Raw genomic sequence first — 20,575 nt, forward strand, 5'->3', positions numbered from 1 at the left:
AAAAGGCATAGCTCACATTTCAGTGTGATGATGTAGCTTGTTTCTGTAAACTTAACTGTCTGTATGTTCTACTGTTACACAGGGGCATAAATTAGTCCACATCCATTTAAGCTACAAAACACAGAGATCACAGAGTCAGTCATTGTTACTCCATTCTTGTGACATATACAATAGATGGTACCATTGGCAGCCTTCAGTGCTGTGCCAGGTTTATCATGTAGATCCATAGGATATGGTAGCCATACCAGAAGTGAAAAAGATGAGTTGTCCTGCAGAGTTTTGTCATCATTAGTTGAGAAAGTTTTCAAATGAGCAGTGGAGTCATGACTGAGTACTGCAGATCAAAAAATCTGATAATTAATACTTACTTCTTTTGTAACTGTGCTGTGTTTTGTATGTAGCACAAGTTTTATAGGAAATGTTTACTCTGGTGGTGAGGGATTTGTGTGTAGTGCTTGACACCAACTTTTTGAATTTGTAACATGATTATGTCCAGATACTCCAAAGGGTCTTATTATAGCCTCAAATGTTGAATGTATGGTGCAGAGTCTAGCATCCTTCCAATGCAAGTGTTTATCCTGCGAGAAAGTCTTGTACACCAAATGTATCTTTTGATCTTTTAGTTTAAAAAAAAACCCAACTGCTAATCTAGGATGAATCTTGCCTAGCCTGACACCTGGACAGGTTTAATCCAAGAATAATGAATAGCTGAAAAACATTTTCAGGAGAAGCTGATTTTATTTTTAAAGACAACTTTCTAACATAGCTGGACTGCAGGAGGCAGTGGTGGTGGCGGTAATTATACACAGCATGAGAAACATAAAGTAGTGAGTTCAAAGTAATTGAAAAGATCAGTTGGTCATGGTGAAGTTATCCCAAGGCTGCAGTTTATACCATACTAACAACTGTGAGCCTTTCTGTCTACTAACCTGCCTAGGTTAATATAGCAATAATAATTGGATAGACACAGATAGCAAAGAGATTATGAGATTCTTGAAATAAATTACCTTTCTTAACATGCATTTGTAGATTCACCCCCCCCCCCAAAAAAAAAATGTGGTAATGTTACAAATATCTAATAAAAAACGTAAAAAATTGAAGCTCTGACTTTTTTTAGTTACATGATACTAGATTAGACTTTACTTCCTGCATGACTGATTGCTTTGGCAAAAGTAGAATTTGTTATCCCTGTTGGCATTTAGTAATGTGTTTGCTTTATCAAGTATAGACTGGTTTTCCAGACCAGTTTTCTGACTAGGCCTTCATTCTGTCCTCCATTTTTTTTGTCTTTTGGCTTTTTAAGTTGCATATCAGAGGTGTCATTTTGCCTATAAGGTGACCCTATATACGACCAGTACAGTATGATTTTTTTAGTTAGTTCAGGGGTCAGGCATGCAAAATCAATTCCATGTAAATTTAGACAGGTGGTAAGTCACATAAATTAACAATTTATGTTTGGAAGTAGTAAAACCAAGAAAAATTTAATTCTATCTCAACAAAATAGCAACTGACCTTTTCTTAACTAATATCAACCAATGCAACCAGCTGATCAAAAGGTAATACAAGAGATACCAACTGTGATTGACTTGTCTTCCTTCTTCTAGCATTTTACTTTTCCACAGTTATCCACCATCCCCATCTAACCATCAAGAGGTAAAATATATGTATTATTTGTCTAGGCCACTTGGTCACATCTAGATTTGTAATAATTTCTTCTCTTTATCCTATAAATCAGTTGTGGATTTTTTAGAGATTTTCATGTTTTGCATTTACTTGTTTCATCATAAAGAAGACCTGTTAAAACTGAAAGAAAAACCTTTCCTTAGCAATCCTGAAAAATGTATAAATTATAATGGGAGAATTCGCCAAATATTAGTCTTTTCCCACCCATTTAAAAAGGTGATCTAGTGAAGGAATGGGAGTTAAATTTTATCCTCATTTTTGTTTTGAAAGAGAATGCTGTTGTTTCAAACAGATTTAGCTTGAAGTGTACAAGAGCTAGATGGTATAAAAGTGACTTGCATTTGAAAAGTAGGTAAAAGAAACTCATGGACTACAGATGCTGAACTAGTACAATTAATCAAAGGTTATTTTGTTCTTGCTAGAGACAACCATTATTGCAGCATGCAGTTTTCTCTGATGAAGCAAAAAGTTTGTAGCATAAACTGCCAAGTTAGGCCAATTCAATTTATTTGATTGGAAAAAATTTATTTCTTAATACCTATTATTTTGGCATATTATTAATCTCTGTACTACTCTGCTATGTCATTGTAATAAACATTCTTCAATATTACTGCAGTTTTCTCCATTAAAAAGAAAAGCTAGTTATCAATAGTGAATAAAAGTATGGCTCTTTACTTGATTTTACTTTGTTTTTTCTTTTTATAGAAGCTGCAAAGAATCGATCCTCCTTACTGTTGTTCAACCTTACCCTGTAAGTATTGTCAGTGTTTTCTGAATTAGTTTCCTAGCAACATAGCAGCTTCTTTTTCTGCCCATATTCTGTTTCTGTCCCTATATTATCTGTGCAATAAAAAGAAGTGCAATAAGGGCTGTATCTATTAAAGGTGGTGTTTAAGATGGCATTACTGTGTCCTGTACTCAAAGGCTACATAAGTAAATTTAAAAATAACAGTCTTTAAACTCAAAGTGATAGAGCTGAATTCTGAGTTCTGCTTCAATTTCTTGTTTGTTGCAGCTCCTGGGTTTTTCTTGATTCTGCCCTGGTGCCACAAAGCTGGGCTGCTGCAGCAAACCAGCTGTATCTTACCTAAGGGAGGGCTCTGTCTGTATCTCCAGCTTGTGGAGGTGAAGGGAGAGCAAAGACAGACAGGCAACCATGTGAGGTTGCCTTGAATGGACTGGGAGAAACTGCAGCCCATTCAGAGCTGGTTGATGCGGTGTGACTTTGCAACTCACTCAGTGGTTTGTGGGAGTGGGTTCATGACCTGTCAGCTCAAACCCATCTCCCATGAAAAAAGGGGAGAAGGCAAGCCAGGGGAGGAAACGCATCTGTCCTGCACAGCCATGTGCACATTGCGGGCTGCTGGGGGACCTCAGCCGTGCTCAGGAGCAATTCAGATTCAGCAGGTCCATTTGGCTCCCTGTTGTTTAGCCTGATACATTGCACTTTTCATTAACAAGGGATAATTCCATCCTTTTCACACAAGAATAAGAGATGAAGTGGATTTGACACAAAGACTTGAAAACAAATTTATCTGAGGAAGCTGCCAAAATGTACATCTTGGAAATGCAACTGTGTGTCTTTGTACTAGTCATTAGCCTTTCTGGTTAGTTTTGAGGTGGCTATGAAGCTTTATTTGTCCTGCACCTTTCTAGAAGTCAGTCTGCAGTGCACCTTTTTGTGGGGGAAAAGCATGCATTCCACAGCAAAAGCAGGCAGGGGCTGCCACCCTGCAGTAAGACGTCTGTCAGGAGTGTGATCTGGGATCAGAGATCTGGGGTCGATATCAGTCACCCTAAATGAAAATGAGGCCTGGTCTGACTAAATAAAGAACCTATCTGCCTTTAAAGCTCGCTGGTTTACAGCCAGTTGTTTAGGTCACAGTGAATATATATAATGGGGGAAAAGAAATCCTCATCCACTTTTTTTTTTTTTTCATGCAGATTTCATCCATTGACAGACTTAATTCTTGTCTATAAATGTCAGGTGAAGAAAGGGCATGTGCTTTAGTGCACTTATGTGTAGTCCTTCAAAGTGGACAGCAAAGTGTAGCACTACATCTGTGAGGTGCTGTGGCCTCATATCACTGTGCTGCTGGACTGAGAACAAGCCCTATATGGACTGAATGTAAGGGAAGCTGAAACCCAAATAAATTATGCACTCCATGTTCAATGGAATACCTTATGGCACAGGTACAGTTCTTCTCCAGCCTTTAGCCTGGAAAAGAAGGAAAGTCATGACCTGGTATCTTTACCAAGGGCAAGTCTTGCCTGACTAGTGTAGTGGCTTTCTATGAAGTGACTGCATCGTTGGACAAGAGAAGGGCTACAGACACCTTTTATCAGGGCTTCTGTAAAGCCTTTGGCACAGTCCTCCACAACATCCTTCTCTCTAAATTGGAGAGAGATGAATTTGTTAGGGGCATGATGGATGAAGAATTTGTTGGATGCTCACATCCAGAGGGTTGTGGTCAGTCTCTCAGAATCCCCATCATCAGTTGGGCATCAGTGACAAATGGCTTCCCTCAGGAGTCTGTAATGGGACGAGTGTTATTTAATATCTTTGTCAATGATGTAGACAAAAGGATTAGGTGCAGCCTCAGCAGATTTATAAGTGAAACCAAGTAAAATGGGATGGTTGACACACTTGAAGGACCAGAGGGACTTGGACAGGTTCAAGAAGTGAGCCCATGGGAATCTCCTGAGGTTTAATATAACCAAGTGCGAGGTGTTGCATGTAGTGACAGGACAAGGGGTAGTAGCTTTGAATTGAAAGAGTGTAGGTTTAGACTAGACATTAGAAGGAAATTGTTTACTCTGAGGGTGGTGATGCACTGGAACAAGGACCCCAGAGAAGTTGCAAACATCCCATCCCTGGAAATGTTCAAGGCCAGGTTGAATGGAGCTCTGAGCCACCGTATCTATTAGAAGATGTCCCTGACCATGTCAGAGGGCTTGGAACTGGGTGATTTTTGAGGTACCTTCCATTCTTTAATTGTGTCAGTCTGTGATTCACAGCTATTTGTTCAAGCTCTTTGTGAGGCCTGACAAGGCAGAATCTACTCCTCTCATTAAGTAGCAGCAAAATCTAATCAATAGCTGAAATACCTCTATATGTCACTGAGCTAAGGATGGTACTGAAACACTTTTCTGTCAGCCATTTGGACTGATGTGCCCATTTTGTACATGAATTTGCATCGTCCCACTCTGGTATGTCTGTCAGAGTCCCCCAGCTCTACCTCAGCAGACAAAGCACTTGTGGTTTTGAGGGTGATAGACATTTAAGTTTATGTAGGCAAGAAGATAGTCTCCCCAAGAATGTGTGCAGAGCAGTTAGAAGATGAGATTAATGCCTGCATGTTGGTGCTAGCTTTAATTGACTGATTTTTACCCCAAAGTTGGGATGCTTAGTGTAATTAACTGTTTGGGAGGGCCTTGACTGCAGGATTGTTGCACCTGGCAGATGTCATGTGTGCAGTATTATTGTAGCTCCCTACCTGTCCAGACCAGGGTTTAATTGATTCATAGCATCTTCCCTTTACTGCTTTCAGCTTCAGTTTTTTTCTGCAGTGGAAGCAAGGGTGTCTGTAGGGATGAGGAGCAGTTGGGATGAAGGCAGTTTGTGCAGCTAAGCTTTGGCCCTGAAGCAGTGCAAGACCCCTCAGTTTATGCAAACCTTGGGCTGCAAGGTCGTCTGGGTAGTCCTGAGTCACTTGTAACATCTGGTCCATGCTGGCCCTCATTCTGCCACGCCGTTACTGTCAGTAGTGCCTGAGCCTGTTGGCATCTCTTTCAGCCTTGCAACCCCTGGGTGTTGCTGACTCCAGCTGTGTACTTGTCCTGGTCTTCTGTGCAGGGGATCCTCTGGCAAACACAATTTGCCTTACAGTTTGGAAACAATATTTATGCCTTCAAAAATTATGATGCACATGTATTTTCCCCATTTGTTTAATTTTGCCGCCTCCATGTTTCCTTTTACTATTTTGCTAATAAAACTGGGATGATAAAGTAGAAACCAGAAAAAGGAAAATAAGAGCTTTTAAATAAAGACTGAATTTCTTCCCTGTTCTTGACAGAAATACATCTCTACAAACATTTCATTGATCTCTCTTCTTGATGGTGATTTTCCTTCTACCATTTCATGAAAAATATCTGCCAAGATGGATTACAAAAGTGCTATTTCTTAATTGGTTTTATTTGTGCTATTTAGAGTGTAGTTTGATTTTGCATTTAAGTAACCATCCTTTATGATTTCAGGTGAAAGCAGATGTAATCTAGATTTATAGTACTCTATAGTTCACTTAGTACTCTTTGAAAGCTTTTGCAGATAATTTTTTCTTAAATGCATTCAGTTTTGTTTAATGCTTAAACACAATAAAATTTCATTTTAATTGTGACTAAGCTAAAGCATTAGGCTATCTTTTTCTTTCCATCAATCTACAAATCTCTGTTAGGTTCTTATCAGCAGTGCTCCTAAGGAGGTCACCAAGCAGCTCAAGCAGTTAAAGCAGTTCAAAGTTTTGATTTCTGGAAGTATGGCATTTGATTATCATTTCTGACTGTTTTATCCTGTAAATGGACTATCATTCTGATTGTTGCCTTATTAAGTTTTAAGCATTACTTAAATAACTTGCCTGTTTGATATCCTTTAAGATTTTATATGCAGAGATCATTTGATAGATTGCTTTAATGATTAATCTCTTAAGCTTCTTGGATAAAGTCCAGGTCTGGCTGAGAGCTATGACAATTTTGCTGTGCATTAAATTTTGCAATGGGAAAAAGATAAAATCTTCTGTTTTGAAAGAGATGCTTCTTGTTTTAACATCGTTATACTTTTGAGACACAACAGTTGCAGAAAAACTACAATAAATAACATTTATGGATCATAATACTCAATCTTATTGAGAGTTTGTGGGACTAATGATCAGACTGTGACTGCCATCTAAAAATGGTAAAATATAAATAATGCAAATAACTAAATACAATTGTCTATGATAGATTGCCAGATTTTTAAGAGAGAACCCAGATCTGACCACTATTCCAGCAATTAAATTTGTGCCAAGAGTTTAACAAAGAAATACTCCTGATGATCCTCTGTCAGTGCCATTATCACAAATTACTGTGTGGTAAAATTTCTCCACATTATTTTTTCCATGTCCCTACTTGCTCTTCTACAATGCTCTTGTGAGCCAGTGTAGTCTTTTCAGCCTTGTTCGCAGCTATGAATTACCATATTTAGTTTGCCTTTGGGCATTATGTCCTGTTCCACTTAATAAATGTAATTCTTCTTCTTACTCACCTTTTATTTGCTTGTTAAATACTGTTGCTTGTAATTGCCGTTAGCAGTGTACAAAAAAGTCAACACATTTTTTGCACTTATGCAATTTTTTCCTTATTTTCTAGCAAAGTTAATATTTTGAAATTAAACTAATGACTGTTTTTAGTCAACAAGCTTAAAATTTATTGCATATATACACTCTGTGACTATTTAAAAACTATAGTATTTCTGTAGTTTTAAATGTAGTATTTCTAATTTTGATGCTTACTGTCACAGAGCAGGTTTTCTTTTCACCTTGTGATTGCCCTATACTGCTGTCATTCTATTTCTTTATGATTTCTCAGTACTACACTGTGCTCTTCTAGCTACTAATTCCTTTTTTTCTTGAGAATGAGCAAAGGTTTTGCTGTTGCAGAACCTCTACTTGCGAAAGCACTCAAAGGGGCTTTTTCAGCAAATAAAATCCACTTCCTTCACAATCTATAGTTTATTATATATATTTTATATATAATATATATTATATATAATTTTCCTTTACAGATTATAGTTTACCTGCAAAAGTGCATGAAGCACTAGGCATTTTTACTTGCATCAAAAAAGTTTCCTTCATAATGTAGGATATTGTTTCTAAAATCTATCAATAAATGACCCGCTCTAATGCTGCTGACACATATAGGATCTAATTTTGAGAAGTCTAGAAAATGAGAAAGTAGCATTTTCGTGCAAGTCTACTCTGCAATCTTTTGTGTTTTAACCTGCTGATGGAAAACCCATTGATTGCAGTCAGTATAAGCAGGGTTCAAATAGGGTCTATATCTTCACTTTTATTTCCTCCAAGTATACCTCTGTGCAATGCTGCATTTTTCTTGCTAGCAGTTTCTCTAGGCAGTCTTGAAATGATCAGCTGATATTTTCCTTTGAATTCTATGTAAACAAGTAAAAATTATTTAAAATCCTGATAAATTTGAGCTTTTAATAGAAAATAGGTCTTAGGTCACACAGAGTAAAGTTTGGGGGGTTTTGAGTTATTTTGACTCCTTGTTAAAATGTGTGCCCTCATTTTACAGGAGTCACTCTAATTAAGCTATTTTTATATGTGACAATGCAAATACTTTACTTGCAGTGATAGATGTCCTGCATTAGTGTAAACACCTCCTGCTTAAGGTCATTAACTGAGAATAATGGCATCCATTTGGCTAAAACACAGAACATCACAAATAAATGAATTATTTTCTGGCACTATGTAATCATTAAGTGATAGGATTCTTCTACAAACCTAAAGACATTAAAATACAATAGAGCTGCACATCATCTTGCTGAGGCTTTATTAGACAGGCAAGTTCCAGCAATCAAACCCAACTATTTTCCCAGGTATTTGCACATCCTTTGGAAACTTCTATTCCCAACGAGAAAATGTCAAGTGTCAAGTTGATGCAGAGGTAGAAACAATGACATTGCACAATTAAATGCAAAAGCTGTGCTATTACTCAAACCTGTAACCAGCAGAGAATGTTCTTCCACATACCTGTCACAGCTATTTCATTTTCTTACACCCCTAGTTTATAGTTTGGAGCTTTTTGGAAAACAGTCTGCTCCAGGCTCACCCGGAGTGCCTGGCAAAGGGCCAGAGTCCTTCCCATGTTGCCACAGCAAAAGTGGAAATAAAAGAAGGACCATGTTTTATGGTAGACAATGGCATGCTCCCCTGGCTGTGCAATAGCTACATTAAACCCCACATCCCAAAGGGGGTCTTGGGAGACCACATATGTTCAAATCTTTAGTTGTCTAATTACGTTTTCGCAATAACATAATTTAAGTGTTTATGCCTCCTGCAAGTGACTTTTGAGGCTGTAGAGAGAAAAAGAAAGAAGTCGTAGAGAGTAATAGGGACACACAGTGGTTTGCTAGATTTGCTGTATGGGATTAACCTTGCCAGAATCCAGAAAAAGTTTGGCAGTCTGCCTGTTAAGAGAGCCTAGACTGGTGACTCATCTGTAATAAGAGCAAGCAACAGTACACAGATTTTTTCAAGCAAGAATAGTAAGAGAAAGCCACTGTTTTCCCCATGTTCTTGCAAGGGAAAGCCAGTAGCCTAATCCTGCTGCAACAGTTTGCATTCTATTACTTGGGTGCCAGATAGATTGCAGAGGGGAACTACATGGAGAGGAAGGAAATTAGAGAAGACATCTCTAGAGTTGTTATATTAGTCATGGTACTGTTTTATACTGTGTCTTTCTAGGAATTAATCTCCAGAGGATAGTATTTAAACTGCTTCAGCGTTTCCAAGTTGTCCCCTCTTGCTGAAGAAGTGAACAAGGTCCCCCACTCTGAGATGCTCTTTTTTTTTTTTTTTTTTTTTTTCACTATTCCTTTTATTTTTTTGGTGGTTGTTTCAAAACTTCAGGGGACCTTCCACTTTTTTCAGCACTGATTCTGGAGGCTGGGCTTGGTTTGTTCATGGGGCTGAATTATCTGTTATTTACAAGTATTGATTATTGTGTGGTCATATGTGCTAGAGACGTAAGAAAGAATGAACTGTGAAAGCAAAGAAGCATTATTTTTATTTCTTGATTCTATTTTGTGCCTCAGGAATTACTGGATGTCTCTGATATTTCCTGAGAGAACGTGGCAGTGTTCATTCCCTGTTCACTGGTTGATACTGAGCCTATGTTAATAGTTACCATGTTTTCAATGTGATGATAGATTTGAGGCATGCAGAATTGAGCTAGACTTTTTCCTGCTAGTTACTAGAAACAAGGCTACTGCATCACAGGAAAATAAATTTTAAAGCAGAGATCAGAGACATGTTGTTTCTACCTTGGACTACTCCATTACTCCTGCAGATTGTCAGTTGAGTCAGAATTTGAGTGATAGCAATGAGACTTCCCATGTTTACCAGGACAGCTTTCATGCCACACTGATCATCACCACTTGTGCCTCCACTTATTTCTCACAAGAAAACCAATATGATGTATTTGTTCAAAACTGGTAAGACCACTTCTCAGGACTTAGAGTAAGATTCTGAAATTCTTAATTCATATTTTCATAAAACAAATGGATCAAAACCTGGCCCAAAAGAGCCCAGTGCCTTCCAGCCAAAATGAGAAAGTCTTCCATTGCCCATTATCACAGTTATGAAGTGAGGAAATGCCAGAAGCACTGTGTTTGTAACTGACCTGAGAATAAACCAACCTCACTTCAGCTGCTGAAAATAGAAATCCCATTGAATATTTAATTTGTTACTAAAAAGTAGCTGTTAATCAAATTTCTCAAATGAGGAGATTTTTTTTTTCCCCAGGGCTGAAAACAGGTGAACTTATTGCATGATGTAGTAGGTAAAAGTCAGGTAGGTCCCAGAAGAAAATTCGGAATGCTTCTACACTTCTAATCCATGAAGCCCTACATGTCAATACTCCTTGCACAGGGTGTCTTTAGGAAATGCCTTCAGGGGAAGAAGCCTGATGGCCTGCATGTGCCTCTTGGTGCTTTTCACCTGTGTTCTGAAGTGGAAAAATACAGTGAGATGCCACTGCATTTGGAGTCCTCATAGGCGCTTTTTTTTTGCAAAAGTTGTGTGTATGTCTATCCAGTAGATCACAGATTATGCAAAGATTTTCCATTCAGTCTGTAAAGAAAGGGTCGCTGGTAGGTTTCTGGTCTGTGTCCCTTCATGCAAACAAGGTTGGGTGACAGCAGTCATTGTGGGAGCACTACAAGATTTGTGTGTGCACTGAGAGCCTTCTCATCCCTCCAGTCTAACAGTGGGATAATTTCCAGGATGTTCAGTATGTACTGATGTTTCCTTATATGTATGTACATAGAGATTACCTTAGGATGCATAATGGTTTGACTGTATTTCCATTCTTCTGTATGCAAAATGTTGCTGCATGCATGGGTTCCCAGCATATAAGAAACAGGGGGAATAACAAAAAAGGAAAGAAAGGTTTTAATTTTAAGTTATATTATATATCTTGTCGTCATCTTTTCTTCCAGTCTCCTAAATCAGCTTTTATTAGTGCTGCAAAAAAGGCAAGATTGAAGTCCAATCCAGTTAAAGTGCGCTTCTCTGAGGAAGTAATTATCAATGGGCAGGTGTCGGTGAGTATTCAGTTGTTTAACCTCAGAAAGGATTGTGCATGTCATCCAAAGGTACAGCAAAGGGAGGAAGTTACATGGCAGGGCAAAAGCAGTGACAGGCTTGCAAAGTGAAAGGTTTTTCTGTTTCTGAAGTTTTCAAAAGATAATAATTTTATGAAAAATTTGTCCCTTAAAATAAAATTAAGATGCTAGTGAATTAATTTTGTGGTGTTAACACATATGTTTGTCTTTATAGTCTTGATAGTGTTTGTCTGCTGGTTTCTTCAGATCAACTTTGTTTTCATAAAATCCATAAGCTCAAGAAAGATACCCTGTCAGAAAAACTGATTAAGATTTTAATTTTAAAACTGACTAACCTCACAGACTGCTTTAAAATTTTTTTATCTCCTTGAACTTACTGTTTCCAGACCTCAGGCAAAGTCAGCCTCCCTTTGAGAGGCACTGAGCTCCTCCTCAGACATGAACTCAAAGCTCATTTTCTTAATTTGCCAGAGCATCATTCCACACTGATGTCTTTAGCCAACTCTCTTCCAAACCTAAATTGAGACTGCATTTTTTCTAAAGCAATTTCTGCTTTTTAAAATAAAAAGAAGCAAACAAAACCTTCAAAGATTTGTTTCCCTTTATTTTCCCTCTTTATTTTGCTACACTGTTACATCAAATTAGGTAGCAATGTTATATGATGCTCTACTTAAATGATGAAAGAAATAGCAAAATTTAATATCCTCCTATAAAGAACATGTTAATTACCTTGATTGTAATCCTTACTAACAAACTGTAGTTTCTATTTTTTAGATTGAACACACTAAATAGCTCACTATATTCAGAGAAACAGTAATCCATCTTTCTATTTTAGTGAAAATGTTTCAACTTCAGAGGCAATATTTATTGTCAGACAGTTTTAGGGAAAGAGAGTACTCCAAGGCAGACATAAAATGTATGTGAACAGTTATATTTTTTCCTGGACAGAAACGTGTAGAAGGCAGCTGTAATGAGTCTGGATAGACCCTTGCAGGGCACAGATATTTCTGCTTTCAGTTTGGGCCAACACCTTCCTTCTCAGTTTTTGCTTTTCTGTCAGAATGATGTACTTCTTGATAGAACAGCGTTTATATTTCTTTTGTTGCATGTTGTAATCTGATTCACTAATTTGCTTGACAGGAAACAGTTAAGGACAACTCACTTCTTTTCATGCCAAATGTTCTAAAGGTGTATCTTGAAAATGGACAAACCAAATCTTTCCGTTTTGACTGCAGCACTTCAATAAAGGTAAGATAGCTATTCCTTGGTATGAGACCTTCAGTAATTATCATTTACATGGGATGCTTTAAGAACAAAATTACTGGTGTGTTCAATTTGAGCTGGCTCTTAGTTCAAAAATAATGAGATTTGGTCAATTTTTCTGCTCCTAAAAATGTATTTTATTGTCAGCAAAGAAGAAGTGATGATTTTAATGTGCTTGGAGCACAATCAAAATTGTGTGCTTGTATCATTTTGATATGCTGCCAAATACTAGCATGATTTGTCAGCAAAAGTCAGGAGCTAAGAAGATTAAGATGTTGGTTACTGATTGAATATCATCCAGCTTATCATTCAGTGAATTTAGGATGGAATATTGTAGGATTATGTTGGTGATAAATTATTCACCTCAGTGCAGTGCCCTTTACACTTTCCATAGCACATTTCACATGCAGAAACAAAAAGGTAAAGCCCTGTCACAAGACTGAGTCTGCCAGGGAATGTCTGTGACACTGTTCCATGTGGGTTCCTAAATCAGAGGCATCATCAGTGTCAGTGAGAGCCCTGGAGTAGCATGGTAAGTGAGCAGGGCTAGCATTACTGTTTGGGGAAGCTACTTTCAACACGGATTGGTTACCAAATCTAGCTCACTGCATGACAGCATGCACACTTGGGACACTGAGACGTGACAGGGGCATGGGTGAGATGATCGATGAAGGCTGGGGATACCAGATTTAGCTAGTTTTAAGGGATTGTAAAACCAGGCATATTAGAAGAAAGGCTGCCTTTGTGCTCACTGTGCTACAGCAGCACACTCAACCAGTTAGAGCAGCAAAGATTTATTTACTAAGGCAGACAAGAAATTTACTCCAGTCTGATGGCAAAATAGATGCTAGAGTCACACATAAAAATGTCATGCAACATTTGTTAATAAATGTAGCATACATGCCTTAAGTTGAGTTCAGGTATGGATACAAGCATTCCTTCCATGGGATACTGAATTCCTTGAGTTCATTTGAAAATGTGGCTGGTGAAGAAATAGGAGACATTACTCACATAGGTAGTGAAGTCTCCATACCCTTCCAAGGCGCACAAGCCCATTTTCTAGTATTTTCTATTATGAGCATATAAACAACCAACCTATTCCAGGATGTTTTGCCCCTGAAGACCAGTCTTTGGCCATCACATTACATTAGTTTTCAGTAGTTCTGTCATGGATGTGTCACGTACTGTCAAACCAAATGTCAAATCTGAAGTCATTGGCATAGATACCCATGTGGACTCAGTTACCTAGCTGTATTGATGTTGTAAACCTGCTTTGAACGTAGTAATTTTGATTATTGGTAAGAATAATTTTCTTTTGCATGTTATTCAGGCAATTGCATATTCTGAGGCCTGCAGATATGACATATTCTTGCATGTGTGTGTATATGTGTGGATGGGTGGATGTGGATTGTTACTTCTTTGCTTAACTGGGGTGACATGACCCACGTGAGTCAAGGTAAACGCAGGTTTTTTAACCTCTAGCAGTCCAGTAGTTCACCACTTTAAAAGAAGGGTGCAAGCAGCACCTAACCTGCAGTCCTCACTTTCCATATTGCTGGGTCACGGCACTGGGCTGACTTTTAAATTATCAGATGAGAGGAAAAGCAAAAACTTTGGTGCAGTAATTCAGAGGCTGTGTGCCTTAGCCTCATATTTTAAAAGGCCCAGAAGAGTTAGTGGTGGAAAGCAGTGCTGTAACTACCCTCTCTTAAAAGCTTATATTTAGTATTATGCTGCTTCATGTTACTGCTATACCCATAGTCTTTTAGCATAGTTTACAAGTATAAAAGTAGATTAAATGTGTAAGTTATAAATTCCTCATTGGTCAGAATATTATAATATTAGCCTTCATTATTTAGAGTGATAGCTAACAATTCATTAATGCTGTCTTATATTCTCTACATTGTAGAGAGCTGTCACTATCTTCCCACGTACATTTTTTCATCTTTCCACCAGCTTGGTCTTGATTTTCCATAAACATGCTGTAATTGATCAATTAATCTTCCTAAATTATGTTAAAACACTTGGATTACAATTCCTCATGATCTTGGTAAATCCTATCCATCTGGATGCTTATGTATATCTGAAAATCTTTCAGATGGAAGGAAATGTTTTAATCTTGTCACCAACATACTGTGAAACTATTTCTAAATGATGGGTTGTTATGTATTCCTTTTTCCTACAGCATTCACTAAAGTAAAAGATACCTTAAATTATATTAATAATCTGCATACATTCACAAAGTATTATATGAAAGTAAGGTAGGGATTAGTTAAACGGTTTTGTGAAGAGGTTTGTTTAGCTTTTATTTTAGATACAGTCACTCCCAAGTTAACTATCCTTAGTCATAATTCAAGTGTGAAAAAAGCTAATCAAGAGTCTCTAAAAAATTATATGGTCCATCAGTTTAGAGCTATTGCTCTGCACAAATATCATCATCTCTGACTTTTCTGTCACCATTTAAAACTCAAGAAGTGAAATTTTAAAAAAAACCTTTGCCACAAGAACAAATAAAGGCCATTCACCTAAATTTTTTTGTTGAATGTATAAATTTGGTCTGTCTGCTTGATGACATGGCTCCAACAAAGGGAAGAGAATAGCGTAAGATCATCTCTCCTTTGCTGATGGGTTTTATTTCCAGGGAGGCAGATATGATTTATGGGCCACACCAATATGATTTACATGTTAAATCACAATAGAATGTTGTCCATTCATGGCAATCCCATTTATGTATTTCTCACGTTCATATCTGTTACCATCTTGGGGATGTTTGAGGAATCGTTGTGATGTCCTGGAAACTTGTGCAAAATAGGCCTGGGCTGCTGGGTACATCCAGGGTGTGTGGCAGTGAAGAACTGGGTCCCAAGCATTTCATGACTTTAAACACTTTTTATAAATCCTTTGTTAATTAGGATGTCATCTTAACACTCCAAGAAAAGCTTTCCATCAAGTGTATTGAACACTTCTCCCTGATGCTGGAGCAGAGGGTTGAAGGATCTGGAACAAAACTTCTTCTGCTACATGAACAAGAGACTCTAACTCAGGTTTGTGTAATGGAATGTGAAAACAGATATTAATGAGATGGCTTAATCAGTAAATTACCCTTTTTTTTTCATTACTCAAATGAGTTAGCTGCAAGCTTTTTATTTTGATACAAACTATCAAATAGCTAGGATATTTAGATGTGATTGTACAAATAAGGTTCTCACAGGAATTTTCTGTTATAAAAACATCATATTTCATTGGACCTTTCAAAAATATTAAGAATTAAAAAGTCAGACTGAAATCTGAAAAATGCCTTTGGTCTCACACAAGGCTCAGCTAGTGAACATACCCAACAACTGGCAAATCCATGGTAACAATTCTGAGAAGCAGAGTCTGCCTAAATTTCTTTAAAAGCTTTGTTTTGATATTTTGTTCCAATTTGATTACACAGAGCTGTATCTCTGTGACAGGGAATAATCCTCTTTCTGATGAAGTTAAGTTTGGCTTGTTTACACAGAGGTACATTATGTTACTTCATTGATGATGAAATGTGGCAGAGAAAATGTTGGTGTGACTTTCTTCCTTGGATCAGGGAAGCGTGACTAAAGTTAAAGTTTCTTCACAGTTACCAGTAGAGTACCCTGATTTTATCTGCTTATAATTTTGCCAAATTTTTAGCCTGAAATTTTTCTATTATATTTCTGTGTTTCATGAGAACATTAGTATTTTTTAAATTTCAGTTAAATTGGAAAAAGAAGGAAAAAGGAGAAATGGAATCTTAGAAGTAGAAAATTACTTAATTTAAATGACAGAATTCCTGTAATTATAACTAGAGTCTGTTTAATGGTGTGAAGGAGCTTAGTTTAACAGATAACAGTCTTTCTAGCATTTTCTAACATTTAAGCACTTGCCCTTGCCATGTTAGCATTCTTTTCTTGTGGGTACAAGCTACTCAGTGATTGAACAATATCCAGAAATACTCAACACTTGTCCTCCTAGCCCAGCCATCTCCTTGAAGTCATTGGTAATTCTCACCGAAATCAGAAAGATCAGAATAAACCAAATTAGTGAGCTTTCAAAAATCCCATCTGGAACTTTTATAAATATGTACAGAGTATGTCTATATACTTAGGAAAGAGGTGAGACAATGTGCAATAAATAGAACTTTTGAAAATTGTTTGAGCAAGACAGAGACTTTTATTGGAGACTTTTAAAACTACAGTTTTGTCAAATAAATATGTTGATTTTAAAGTACCCTAACTCTATAACTACATTAGCCTAATGAATAAATTACATAAACTACATTAATTCTGAGGCTCTCTTCTTTGAAGTTTCTGTAAAATCAGCACTATTTTAATTTGCCATTATAATGTTGCTGCTGACCATGACTTACAATGGTGAGTTTGGATTTTTATCCAATTATTCCTTTGCTAGGCAGTGGTCTCTTGTGAATATTCCCAGATTAGAGAGTTAGATGCTTAAAAAAGTTTTGCTGACCAACACACAAAGCAGACTTTTAAATTTTTTAATGCATTGGATCTCAGTCAGAAGTTATTGAGTAGATCTCAATCCAGAACAACCCAGGAAGAGGACCTAATTTCTCTCAATTTGACTAATGGATTAAAACAAGCAAGAGAAAGTGAGAGTAATAGCTGTCAAGTTGGGCCTCACCTGTGTTCTCAGACAGCCTAATAAAATGTGAACTCTGCCCAAACACCTAACTCTTTTATATATTTTAGTCCTGCTGAAGCTCAATTCAATTTGCATTTCACCTGGATGGTTTTTGTTAAGATGTTTTATCTGTTGTTTCACCCTGGTTTTGAGTGAATCCTGTTGCTTTGAGGATGAGTTGTATCAGGCAGTTGTGCCTATGTGAGTCTAAAAGTCCTTCCACAAGATTACATATACAATGCTCTTAGGTGAAGAACTTTATAACTAGCCCATGGCAAAGCTCTTTTTTGGGCAGAATTATTTTTCCTGCTACCACAGTGCTCTGAAGTAGGGCAACATTGCCCAAGACTATAGACCCCGATTCTCTACCAGGTTTGCCAGTCCCTAATATTATTATTGCACTGTCCTAGGTGACCCAAAGGCCAGGCTCGCATAAGATGAGATGTCTTTTCAGGATTAGCTTTGTCCCAAAGGATCCCATTGATCTTTTAAGAAGAGATCCAGTTGCTTTTGAATATCTCTATGTACAGGTAAGTGAAAGCACAGCCATTGCTAGTGTAAAGGAGAATAAAAAAATACACTTACTCTATATATAAATTTACATCTTCACATAGAAAAGCTTGGTTGCAGTGAATCCTGGCTTTGATTACTGCAGCATAAAGCCAGTGAATGCACTTGGGGAATGTGCAAATCTCTATCATCTGCAAAGTCCTCTTTCTTCATAAGTCTCTCCAAGTAGTAATGCTTTGATACCTTTCCAAAATATACTTGGCTTTAGAGAAGAGTGAAGCTGAATTAATTGTTAATACTTATTTATGGTACTGTAATATCAGACAGAAATGATGTCCAGTAAAGGGGATGGGAAAACTGATGTAGAAGGAAGGTGGTTCTCCTAAGTATCTCCCCAAGTGGAATCCTGCTATCCTGAATCAAGATATACTGACCCCCTCCAAGCACTCTTTGTGATGGAGGATTAGTCTTCTCTCCAGAAAGGCTGAAGAGAGCTTAGGTGAAAATAAAAATGCCTTTTGCTCTTTGTCAGAAGTACTGGCATTCTTCATTAGTGTCCATATCATGAATATCTGACACCTTTGAAAGAGAAAACAGATTCCTGCTTCTGAGGTAAGGGTTACTTTTCATGAAGTGTTAATTAAAAAAAAAAAAAAGGAAGAAAAAGAAAATAAAAGAACAGTAATTTATTTATTTATTTATAGTGCAAGATTTTTTAACGTAATGCTCCCTCTACTGGTTCTTTGGCAGAGCTGTAATGATGTGGTCCAGGAAAGATTTGGACCAGAACTGAAATATGACATTGCCCTGCGACTGGCTGCATTACAAATGTATATTGCAACTGTGACCACCAAGCAAACTCAGAAAATCTCCCTCAAATACATAGAGTAAGTTGAGAATGCTGTGTGTTCTTTACAAGTGAAACATTAGGAATAACTCGTAGATGATTTAAGGTTGTTTCTTTTATATGTCTGTATGCATGCACCACTTTAGATTTAATCCTTGTCACTGAAATTAATTCAGATATGTTAAGAGTGGTGCATTTTGTCCTTTTGGTCTGTTTACCTTTTGATCATCTATTTGGGCATGTGAAATAGACTGTAAATGTAAATACAATTAGCTCATTTGCTTTCAGTGATTTAAGATCTAAGTTTATATGGTCTGTATCCTACAGTTTTAGTAAAGATTATTATAGTAAGATTAAGATTATTGCTTGGTTCAGAGGACAGTAGGTCATAGATTGGATTTTCTAGTATTTCTTAAATGCAGAAGTACTACAGTACGCACCTGTCTTATGTTAGACACCAGATATATATATATATATAACTACATATACATATATATAACTACAATGAAAAAGAAACATTGAAAAGTGCAAATGTGTGTATATCAGCTTGGATTAAAAACAAACAAACAAACAAAACAAAAACAGGGCAACAAAAACCCCACAACAAAATAAAAACCCCAAGCCCCAAAACTTTTGTTGCTGTTGCCTAGTTTGCTTGCAGAATAGAAACAATAACTATTACACACTCTGTTTTTAAGAGTTTATCCATCACATTGAAGACAATGTTATATCCCGTCCTATTAATGAATCTGCAAAAGTAGTGACTTACAAATGAAGTCAGTCTTCTGTCAAAAGTTCTGCTTCAAGCAGAAAAAGAATTTGATAAATGGAGGCAAACCAGTTGCATTTGAGGATGACCCAGCCCTCCTCCCAGACCCCCAAACATAAAGGTGAAAATAAAATGGCTCTGATTTCCATGTTCTAAAAGAAACCAATAAAATAAAATTAAATCTGACATTGCATTATTAAATTATCTGCTATTTTAATTCTGTAATCATGCTTGTCATTGTAATTAAGTGGTGTTTAACATAGACTTTAGATATCAAACTTAAACATTCTTTTCTGAATGGCATGACTGAAGAGATGGAAGGGGTGGAAAAGAGATTATTTATCATTTTAAAATACCATGAGAAATAAATTGTTTACATTTTGGAAATAACATGTTATTGCAAAACTCTGGACTTGATCAACTCTCCTTCTATTTTCAGGTAATCATTCACTTGGCATCGTAGTCACCAGTCTTTAGATAAATAATCATCACAGGAATGTGAAATTAAATATATGCCTTTTATTGCAGAAAAGAATGGGGATTAGAGACTTTTCTTCCATCTGCTGTGCTGCAAAGCATGAAAGAAAAGAACATAAAGAAAGCACTTTCCCACCTTGTCAAAGCAAATCAAAACCTAGTTCCTCCAGGCAAAAAGGTATTGCATTTGCATCTTAATGGAAAATATGTTTTAAAGAACAAAAGTATGGCATACATGGGACACATTTAAAGCTAATCTTTTGGAGAAACACCTAGCCACTATATTTTCAGAGATTTAACTTTGGGTGCTGGTGCAACATAGCCAAAAACTATTAAAAATACTTAATTATGTCCCAGCTAAACTATCTTCTTTTCTTGAGAATGAGAGAGAACTGGTTATTAATACCTCATATATGATAACCATATATAGATTTTTTAAATTAACTTGCACTTTCTATGAATGGCAGATTTGCTAGGAAAGTTTTTGTTCTCACTCTGATGCTGTCATCTAACATAAATGCTGTTTTTCAGATTGTTTTTTATTACACTGTAGAGAAAGACTTTTCACTGGCCGAGATCTAACTGGATAGATGATGGTTCTTGCAGTAAATGACTCTCCTTGCTGTTATAAAATACTTCTCTTAGCACTAAACTTTCACTTCAGCTGGAAAAAACACGGATAAGACAATGTCTCTGAGAAATGCCTTTGTTACGTGCATGCAGCTGAGTCTGCTTTTAGACACCATAATGTGGTTTCTTAGTGCAGGTCATCTTCTCATGTGTAGTCAATGGAGAGAAATAGGCACTTCCAGGGAGCCATTCATCCCATCCCACATTCAGGGCCAGAAATAGGTCAGATTGCTTGTGTCCCAGAAATGCTTATGTCTCTTCATGGACTATAGAAAGAACCTGAGAGTAACTAGTTGAGACATAAAATGAGCTGAATCCTGCTTCATAACACTTTGTTTCTGAA

The 20,575-nt window shown here is 37.0% G+C and overlaps 1 protein-coding gene across 10 annotated transcripts in view; it reads left to right on the plus strand.

Moving 5' to 3' along the window:
• The window catches only part of FRMPD4 (FERM and PDZ domain containing 4), a 392,028-nt gene that overhangs the window by 358,925 nt on the left and 12,528 nt on the right, over positions 1-20,575 (plus strand). For 9 of the 10 annotated variants that reach the window (XM_072933934.1, XM_072933911.1, XM_072933928.1 and 6 more), the window contains 7 exons: positions 2,389-2,434; positions 10,955-11,059; positions 12,221-12,328; positions 15,256-15,387; positions 17,410-17,529; positions 18,260-18,396; positions 19,654-19,780. In XM_072933934.1, the coding sequence (XP_072790035.1) occupies positions 2,389-2,434; positions 10,955-11,059; positions 12,221-12,328; positions 15,256-15,387; positions 17,410-17,529; positions 18,260-18,396; positions 19,654-19,780 (775 nt within the window). The remainder of the gene's footprint in view (positions 1-2,388; positions 2,435-10,954; positions 11,060-12,220; positions 12,329-15,255; positions 15,388-17,409; positions 17,530-18,259; positions 18,397-19,653; positions 19,781-20,575) is intronic. The other variant, XM_072933931.1, reaches the window with a different exon arrangement.

This window comes from Taeniopygia guttata, chromosome 1 (assembly GCF_048771995.1).
Source record: "Taeniopygia guttata chromosome 1, bTaeGut7.mat, whole genome shotgun sequence".
NCBI lineage: Eukaryota > Metazoa > Chordata > Aves > Passeriformes > Estrildidae > Taeniopygia > Taeniopygia guttata.